This window comes from Corythoichthys intestinalis, chromosome 15 (genome assembly GCF_030265065.1).
Source record: "Corythoichthys intestinalis isolate RoL2023-P3 chromosome 15, ASM3026506v1, whole genome shotgun sequence".
Classification (NCBI taxonomy): domain Eukaryota; kingdom Metazoa; phylum Chordata; class Actinopteri; order Syngnathiformes; family Syngnathidae; genus Corythoichthys; species Corythoichthys intestinalis.
This window is the reverse complement of record NC_080409.1, coordinates 30725922-30736262: the sequence shown is the minus strand read 5'-3', so window position 1 is coordinate 30736262 and position 10341 is coordinate 30725922. Positions and strand designations below refer to the sequence as shown.

The window sequence follows — 10341 nt, the reverse complement described above, 5'->3', positions numbered from 1 at the left end:
CAATCCTCCTCAAAATCGGTCAGACTGTTCATGACACATATGAGATGTCAGGTTGTCAAAATGATGACTTTTCATTCACGGGCCTGACCTGGCCACTACAAACAAAAACACCGTGTCCTTGTTATTTCCCATTTTCATTTGTTAGTTACAAGTATATTTGTATATCTCTTATTTTCACCTCCAGGAAAATGACATAGTCAGCAGGACACTGCAGGGAATCGAACCCCATCCCAATCAAGCAGGAGTACCATTACCAGTGTCTTTTGCTTTTTGACATTACACTGAAGGGAAAGCAAAACCTACAATACAACAGCATTGATCTTTGCTGATGTAATGTAGTAAAAACAACCTTCTGTTATCCAACTAATATATATGTTCTGTATTTTCACTTTCTTAGTTCTATATTTCATTACTTCTTTTCTTTTTTGTCCCTAAAATGACAAACAATGCCCTCATGGTCACCAAAGTAGGTAGGCACTACTGATGATTCAACCTCATACCGCGTTGTTTTGACATACACATGGTCAATCAATGTGCCTCTTTCTGTTGTGGCCTCTGTCACTAGTTGAACATAACCCCTATCTTCAACACATTTACACACACTCGAGGACTTTAGAATGTCTTCATTAAAATCTCCCATGACAGCAATGGTGTTACATTGTGGATCCAACCAATCCAATAACTTGCTCAGATGCTCTTTAAACAAACACAAGGGATAAGAGGGAGGCCGATAAATGACAGCAACTAATATATCATGATGAACATATTTGCTAACTGCACACTCCAAATTGAAATGTGGTACTTCAATTATGGAAAAGGTCACATTATTTGCACTAAATACGCCAACACCTCCATGTTGTTGGGATTGCAATTTTTTTGACACTGAATTATTGCCAGAGTATGATGAACTTCGTGGACAGCTGTGAAAACTATAGCCATCAATCTTTATGCTCTCAGATGCTGGAAGGTCTGGCAGCCATGTTTCTGTTACAGCAAGACAGTTAGGCTGTAAGTGCTGTGTGCACATACTTAAATCTGCCACATGCTCAGTCAGGCCTTGCACATTCATCAAAAACACCGAGAAACTATGTGGTTGGCTTGGTGCTGGTTCCACAAATAAAGGAGCCATCCTCTGAATTGCCTCCTTAATATTGTCTTTACAGTAAATGCGTTCCTCTGCAAAGTCTTGAATAATTAATCCTGACACAGTTCTCACGCGGCTTAAAGCTACATATGCTTGTCCTGCTGAAAATATCTTCTTCAAAGACACCACAGCACTGTCTACTGTGAGGCCCTGTACTTTATGGACTGTACACGCCCAAGCTAGTTTCAATGGAAATTGTCGACGTAATCCACCTTTATTGGTGACCTTTTCCTCTTCTGGCTCAATGTATGTAGAAGTCCTCAAATCAACAGAAGCCGTAGATGATTGTTTCCTCCTCTGTGAGCCAACCTCATCTTTATCAAACTTCACATACACCCTTTGAGGAAACTTATTTTCAGAGGACACAATATGTGTCACAGTGCCACACACCCCATTTACCAGACCATCCACCACATCCACATTCTTGCACAACATAACACGTGCATTTATTCCCAATAGTAGACTGTCCTCCAAACATGTCTTATATACCTTTGCATGATGTCCACTAATCAACTCAAGCCTCCCGGTTTTCTTGTTATGAACAAAATCTTGTGCTTCTATTTTAACATATTCAGGGCAAGTCTTGAGTAACACTTGAATATTGTGTTCATTAACTTGTTTATTCGTTGCAAAGATATGCAACGCTGAACTGTCTTCACCACTTTCACAATGCTTAAGGCTCTCAATATCACTGACTAGCATAGGACTTCCTTTGGACCGAGTTCTGATTCTGTTCAATAACTCCGCAAACAACTGATCTTGCTGCCTGACAACAGTGTTCAGTTCCACAACCTTAAATAAATTGGACCATAAGTTCACACCTGCATCGGTAACATACAGGGGTTTACCTTGAACAGGAGACAGCTGGTAAAAGTCCCCTACAGCAAGGACACTAACATTTCCAAATGGGGCAAAATCACCTGTTTGTTTAATTTGTCTCAGTCTCCCATGAATATATGTTAACAACCTGTGATCAACCATGGAGATCTCATCAATGATTAGCATTTTCAGATCTTTGTATTTTGCACGGAGAGAATTTAATTTCTCTTCACCCAAAGGAGTATACGGTAAGCGTACATCCTTTCCAATGTGGAAGGTCGTATGGATTGTTGATGCCTGAATATTAAAAGCAGCAATACCTGTCGGAGCTGTCAATAAAACACACAAACTATCAGGCTGGGTACAAATAGTACACAACAATATTGTTGCCTCATACTGGATGGCCTTGATTAAATGGCTTTTTCCAGTACCAGCACCACCCGTAATAAACACATGCAATGGCGCCGGTTTTTCCCCTAATACTGTTTGAATGCACCATTGTCGAATATGATAAAAAATACAACGTTGTGTATCATTCAAACATCTAATCAAAGCCATACCCTCTTTTCTCGACAAAATGTTTCTCTTTTCTAAATAGGAAACTTGTCCATAATTGACTGCTAAATCAGGAATGCATTCTACATGTTCCACATCTGGGTGTTCCTCTTCAGTCCTCATCTGCAGAGTCTCTAAACGCTCTAATTCCTGCTCAGGACACAACTCACACCAGGCATCTTCCAATGCACCGTTGTTTTCAATGGAATTTTGAATGTCATCCAGCTTCTCTGCTTCAAATTCAAATTTGCTTCTATTGCTGTCGACAACTAACTTCACTGTGTGTCTGGACCCATCAAAAAACCTTACCTGCCCATTCTTGTAAAACTGTTCAAAAGTTTCACATTTGGATGGTTTCAACTCCACATCTGCACGATAAGGAAGGAACAACTGCATGATACTACGATAAAATATTTCTGGATTTTTGGTTTCTGAAACGCGCATGTACCGAACAACAGCAGGCTGCGTTCTATTTCTTTTCGTCACAAATCCACCATCATTTTTCAATCTTATCTGTATTTGCGATTTCTCGTTCTTGCTCAGAATACGATATTCGGAAACAAAAGTTGCCAGACACATGTCAGTAAAGACAGCATCATCTGGCCTATTCTTATAACGGTCAACCAAACTAGTCATCCACATGTTTTGAGAGGTAAGATCATGTGATGCAGCCTTTTTCTTTAATACACTTAAAGGCAGACTCATTTTGACCACATTCTCCCCTGTCGGAACAAACACAACCTTCCTTGAACATTCCTTGAGATGCAAATTTGGTGTCAACCTGTAAACCGCCTCCTGAGCACACACATCTCTGTTGTGCAGGTAAACACTGCCGAGGTTCTTTAAGGCTTCTTTTGCACTCACATTGCCTCCAGCTGCTTCTCTTTGTGCATTCCCCAACAACAATCCCATTTCTCTCTCTGCTTTTGAGATATAAGAAATGATGTAAACCACACATGCATATGCATCTGCAACAAACTGAATGTCCATATTAGCATTCCAGCATTTTAAAAGTGCCTTACTGTACTGATTGATCCAAACTTCTTTCATCTGTCTTTTCATTACTATTTGTGTACCTCGAGCACAGGATTTATAGGCCTCCTCAAAACCTTTCTGACTGACACCTACACTCTGAAACAAATGCTCCACACTTTCAAACATTTTGGTCTCATCGGAAAGCGCCTTTTTTACCGAGCCCAGGATTGTTGCTGCTTTATCTTTGGAAACTTTGTCTTTTTTACACTCACAGGGTGTCTTCTCATCTATCTTTTTCATGTCACACCTGCACATTTCCTTCTTTTCTACTCTTTTGTCATGGCATATAAATGTTCTACATGATGGTGGTCTGGGAAAATTAAAACGACACACTGTGTTTTTCTTTCGACAAGTTTTTGAATGTCGTTTTGAATGTTGCTGTACACTTGTCACAATGTCAAATAACTCTTTGTCATCTGTTGGCAGCTCACAAGTGACATACTTGTCAATAAATGCCACAACCTCTTCATCTGTGTTTTTATCAATCATTGGGGCATTCTCTATCCAGAACAAACAATGAACATGAGGAGAACCACGCTGTTGAAATTCTATGCGGTAAAAGTAGTCTTTGATTTTCCCTATTGGTTCTGCTGGAGACATGAGAACCTCCCTTAAGAAACAATGCCAACGGAAATCAAACATTCTTGCTGCAGTCACAGGATTGTCACGCAAAAGCTCACACCTTTCAGCCCACTCTAACTGTTCCAGTGTTTCTGTTCGACCTTCCTGCATTAAAATGCTACCAAGAAGATTTTGCCAACGCATGTCAGCAGAGGAAAAAGAACAAAACCAAGTAGGAATGCCCAGCTGTCGAACACACGCCAACAAATCACTCTGTGCTGCCTGCCAGAATGCTGGAGTCCCTCTAATAGGTTTCAGAAAACGATATCCATTGTCAAACTCTAACAGATTTTGGAAAAATGCATCATCATTTACAATGTTAACATCAACTCTTTGGAAATCTGACCTCCCCTTTCCTTTTCTTAATGCTATTGACACATTTGAAATCACTTGCTGTAACTCTGACATGTACTGAGCATAGAATATGTATTCTACATTACGTGCAAATCTACCATCAGCGTGCAAAATTCTGTTGTTAAAATAACGTGCCAATGTTAATCTCTGATGCCTACATTCATGAAATGTGTTCATTCCCCGAGGAAATAATACTGGGAAGCACTTTGCTTCATTTGTCATGTCTGACAGCAATTTCACTGGGTTGTTTCCCTCACCTGGAGCTACATTTAAAACATTATCAACATACTGATCTAGCACTTCCTGACCAATGTCTACTGGCATGAGACAAGTGTCTTGAAACATACAGTGTTGTTGCCTGTCATGTAACAGCTCATCTTCAACCAAATCTGAAGATGCTTCTTCACTTTCTAAACGCCCATCACCTTCATCCCCTGCAGTTTTCACTTCTGTTTCCTTACAAAGTGTATTAACCCATTCCTTATTAAATTCTATGTCTTTGTAATACTTATTATTATGTTTAAGATACTGCAATGCGTGCCTAACACGCACACTATCAACAAATTTATATTCATAATGTCCTTTATATGTCAATTTTCGCTTCAACTTAACTCCTATCAAAGAACCTTCCATTTGACTACGAGGAAGTAAGTTATCAGTCTGCACAATATTAGCAGGAACACAAGTAACAGGACCATGAACTCCATTTTGCCCACCTTTAGGCAATGCTAACATCTTCATGAATGGAATATGTAACGCGATCAAATGCTGTTCTAAACTATTCAAACAAGCTAATTCTGCTGGAATAGGCTCCAGTTCTAGATTATTCATTATACTCTCAGGTGGAACCTCACCTTTATTCATTTTACTATGACAACTATAACAAATCCTAAGTTCACCTCTTCCTGTTTCTATATACTTACACGCCACTTCACACTTTCCACTACATTTGTGTAAATACTTCTCACTAATACACTTCTGTACTACTGAAGCAAATGCTTTTCTTTTCAAGTAATCATCTACTTTTCCACCTAACACTTGATTTTTAAACAACAATCTTTGACAAACACAGCAAACAAATTCTGGCCCGTCCTTGACCTTCTCTAAAAAACCTTTCATGACAAACTCCAACTGTTTAGATTTTTCTTTCTTTTCTTGCCTTTTCAACCTGTTTGCATCACCAACACGTTTTCGATGCTCCAAACTGCCTTTATACTTAGCTTTGCTGTAAGCCTTCACGTTCTGCCTGTGCAGAAGCTGAGATTTATATTTACTTTTACTCATCTTCTTCACTTTCTCTCGATGCAAAACATCTTTATTATATTTCCTTATACTCCGTTTCTGTACATCCTCTCTGTGAAAAACGTTTCCTTTGTATTTCCTTATACTCCGTTTCTGTACGTCCTCTCGATGCAAAACATCTTCCTTATATTTCCTTATACTCCGTTTCTGTACGTCCTCTCGATGCAAAACATCTTCCTTATATTTCCTTATACTCCGTTTCTGTACGTCCTCTCGATGCAAAACATCTTCCTTATATTTCCTTATACTCCGTTTCTGTACGTCCTCTCGATGCAAAACATCTTCCTTATATTTCCTTATACTCCGTTTCTGTACGTCCTCTCGATGCAAAACATCTTCCTTATATTTCCTAATAACTCTTGCATTACTCCTTTCTTTCTGTTTTTCCTGATAAATTCTATCTACATGATATTTATTCTTATTCTTAGTCTGCACACTGTCTTGATTTAAAAGATAGGACATTTTGTTTTTTTTACTACATTTCTGCTTCAACAATACATCTTCCTGATAATTGATTCTTTTATGCTTCTTATACTTACTTTTTAAATAACTGGACAAACAAACACCATCACTCCGCGTTCCTCTGTCCACACCTTCAACATCTACTTCACTACTTACAACTAAAGTCACACCCTTTGAATCTACTACACTGCTCTCTCCCATACTCTGTCGTCTCATATTGTACCCTGATGCACTTGTATGTACTTCACAATAGCCATAACACTTCTGAGTGTGTGGCAGATGAACGCACACTACATTTTCATAATGGTTGCCATTTACATTTTCTAAATACAATGCTTCATTACACAACTGCTTCCCACTACACGTATATTCAATCCAGCGATCCTGATAATATGTAAATATACTCATTCTTAAAAAGTCTGCAGCAGCTTGAATCTCCACTTCTGTAGCCCAACTACCAACATAATGCATTTTTGAAGTGCTCAAGTATTCACCTACTGAGGAATACTCACTTCTCAGAAGACTCTGATACAACACTATATTTCTTTCTATCTGCTTTACGACAGCAAGTCTAATCTTCCTGTGATACTTCTGCGTACCACTGACGGCTTGACTAACTGCTCTGAAGAAACAATTCCCATCATCAACTACTTTCTCATTTTTACAAGGCTTACCTAAAAGTCCAACTTGGGTAGACATTGCATCACCCTTTTCTAATTCTATACTTAACTCTTTACACAGCACTTGTGCAACATTCTCCCTCAAAGGATGAAATTCTTGTTCTTTTTCTCTAAGATCACTGACAAAGACAACATCTGGAACATCATTACAGGACAATGCTCTTTGCTCTGTCTGTTTTACAGAAGATCCAAACAGCACTGTGGAGTTATCCCAGGGAACTGTGGGAATGACGCGCACACTATTGACAACTGAACTCAAACACTTTGAATCAACCACACTGCGCTCTGCCGTACTCTGTCGTCTGATATTGTACCCTGATAAAGTTCTGTATACTACACAATAGCCATAACACTTCTGAGTCTGTGGCATATGAACACATGTTACATTTTCATAATGCTTTCCATTAACATATTCTAAATACAGTGCCTGATTGAAACACTGCCTCGCACTGCAACTATATTCAATCCAGCGATCATGATGATATATAAATATACTCATTTCTAAACAATCTGCAGCTGCTTGAATCTCAACTTCCGTTGTCCAACTACCAACATAACGCATTCTTGCTTTTGTCAAATATTCTGCAACTGAGGAATACTCACTTCTCAGAAGACCCTTATACAACACTGCATTTCTTTCTATCTGCTTCACAACTGCAAGTCTAATCTTCCTGTGATACTTCTGAGTACCACTGACAGCCTGACTGACTGCTCTGAACAAACTATTCCCATCATCAACTACTTTCTCATTTTTACAAGGCTTACCTAAAAGGCCAACTTCAGTTGATAGTGCATCAACCTTTTCGAATTCAATATTTAACTGTCTACACAACAATTGTGCTACATTCTCCCTCAAAGGAAGAAATTGTTGTTCTTTTTCTGTAACATTACTGATATACACATCCTCTGGAAGATCAATAGTGGAAGATGTTCCTTTCTCATTGTGTGTTACTGAAGATCCAAACACCAATGGAGAATTGACAGAGGGAGTTGTGGAAATAACACGCACACCTGCAATCTCAAAAAGGTTCTCCCTTTTGTTCATCATATTTGCACATTTCACAAAATGCTCCCACACAACATCAAGACACCTGTACACCACTACAACACTAAATCCATTTCCATCAACCATCCCATCTGCATTACGAGCATGACTATCTACCACTGCATACATTCCATTTTGTTTAATTATTGCACAAGTATTGCTATTCAGTGTCATAAAGCAAGTGTCATACTTTCCACAAATCTGTGCCAAACCATCCTTTAAAGGAGTCAACACTCCTGCATCAACAAGCTCTCCACTAACCACATTTACATCACCAGTCACAAAATCACCAAATTCAAACTCAAGACTCTTTCCATTAATCACCTGCTGCTTGGGTAAATCTGGAACACATAGAAACTCTGATCCTCCACTGATCTTATTATTCTTTCTCAGGAAAGAATACAACTCATCACCCAAAGTTACTACCTCATCAAGGTCACCTGACTGCCATGACAACACACTGTGGGTGGTGTGTTTGGCAACAGCTACTAGACTAATAGCCATACACTGAACACCTCCATATTCAAAGCGAGAGTCTCCCTGGTGAAAACTCCCCCTAACTGACCTCTCTTTACCACAAAACCTAACAGGAAGAACAGACTTTGTCTTACCTTTCTTGTCTCTTTGCGAACTACAATCCTCAACACACTGCACCTTCACACCACACAGCCCAGGTAACTTAACAATAGCACTGGATGCGGCCCTCTGCAAAAGATACATAATATATACATAATACTATATTATATCTAAAATAACCTGAACTTATCACTTAGCATTTCCTCTTGGATAAATATCCTGTAACACACACCTCCACTGTCTCATCACGTTTGGACCGCAGATCCACTGCCCCTGTCTGTTTGAAAAAATATACAGTAATTCTTTACCTCCACACGCAGTGTTACTTCATGATCATTCTAACACATCACATTGGAAAAGCCTTCACAGAAGGCTATGACTATTACAATTATAGCTTATTGCTCACTCACAATACCAGCACCAACGCCATATCCCTGCTGGTACTCCAGTGTATATTACTAACCTCTTCTTCATCGCCACTCTGCTTCACTTCAGGCAACCTGGATCCCTGCTTCTTACATGGTAACTACATGAAACGAATACATCCATTACCTTTCAGATTATTTGACAACTATTTACATTACTGCTGTCACAATTCTTCTTCAATCATGTCTACAACATTACCGTATTAGGTCTTCCAACAACTGACAATTCTGGTTGCTGAAAAGCTAATGGAGTACATTTGTCCATCTCCTCAAGCAGACCATAGCTGAACCAAACAGGGTTCAGTGGGATAAAGCAGTCTCTCACCACAGGCTAAATACAGATACAATTCACATGAAACTGTTCTTATTCAAAAAAACTCTTTTACATTTGTGGAAAACACACATTACATACCTGCTGCTGAAGCTTTTTTCTCTTGCCAGGGACAACATACGACCTTGATTCCATTGTGCACCGCTATGATGGAGGACTCCATTGTTAATATATTTAAATACACACATTTCCCTACTGTAATATATATATATACTATTTTTAATACCACATCTGTACTTTTCTATTATTAACATACATCATTACATTCAACATCCTTGTTTTTTTCTGGTACCTTTGAGCCAACCGTTGTCCACTCATCAACATTCACTGCAGGAGGTGCTATAACATCCACTCTCCTCACAATAGGAGGACTTCTTTCTAGTGCTACTGTAGCAGGAACATGCTTCAATGCTGATTTAACAGGAACTCCCACAGGCCTAGGTACTACAACCACCTCACGTGTTGCCTGATAGCACAAACATGGTAATACATGAGGATATACAAGTTACCCATTAACATACAACAATATACACATCCTATTCATTATTACCTACAGATAGTACCTGTATTGTGAGAACCCTTAACCCACCTAAAAATAGCTTTTTTAAGTCTCATAATGCAGGTCCAACTCACTGTATATGATGCCTTCCACAGCAGTTCTACAAGAATAGGCATTCCATCAGTGTCTGACAAATGAACCTGTACAAAAATCACACATATTCTTTATATTATCATTTCATACATCAAACATACTAGTCCTATTATTTCTCCTAAATATTTTATTTCTTACATCCATTTTATACTATCACTCATTTGTCTACATTTTCGACTTTATCTTGACTGTCTGCACCTTATGCTATAGGATCGTTGTTGACCACACATTCATTCATTCTAACTACTTACAGTATCTGTCCAACACATATCTTGCATGTTTCCATTTACATTTTCTCACTCAAAAATTCATTTCTTTATTCATTCTTTTACACACAGAA

The 10341-nt window shown here is 38.8% G+C and overlaps 1 protein-coding gene across 1 annotated transcript; it reads right to left on the bottom strand.

Annotated features, from left to right (window-relative positions):
* Positions 1-392: 392 nt before the first annotated feature.
* On the bottom strand, positions 393-8763 carry LOC130931338 (uncharacterized). Its single transcript, XM_057860058.1, has one exon. It carries the CDS (start codon positions 8735-8737, stop codon positions 410-412), a length of 8328 nt encoding a protein of 2775 aa, XP_057716041.1. The 5' UTR covers positions 8738-8763; the 3' UTR covers positions 393-409.
* Between the last annotated feature and the right edge of the window lie 1578 nt (positions 8764-10341).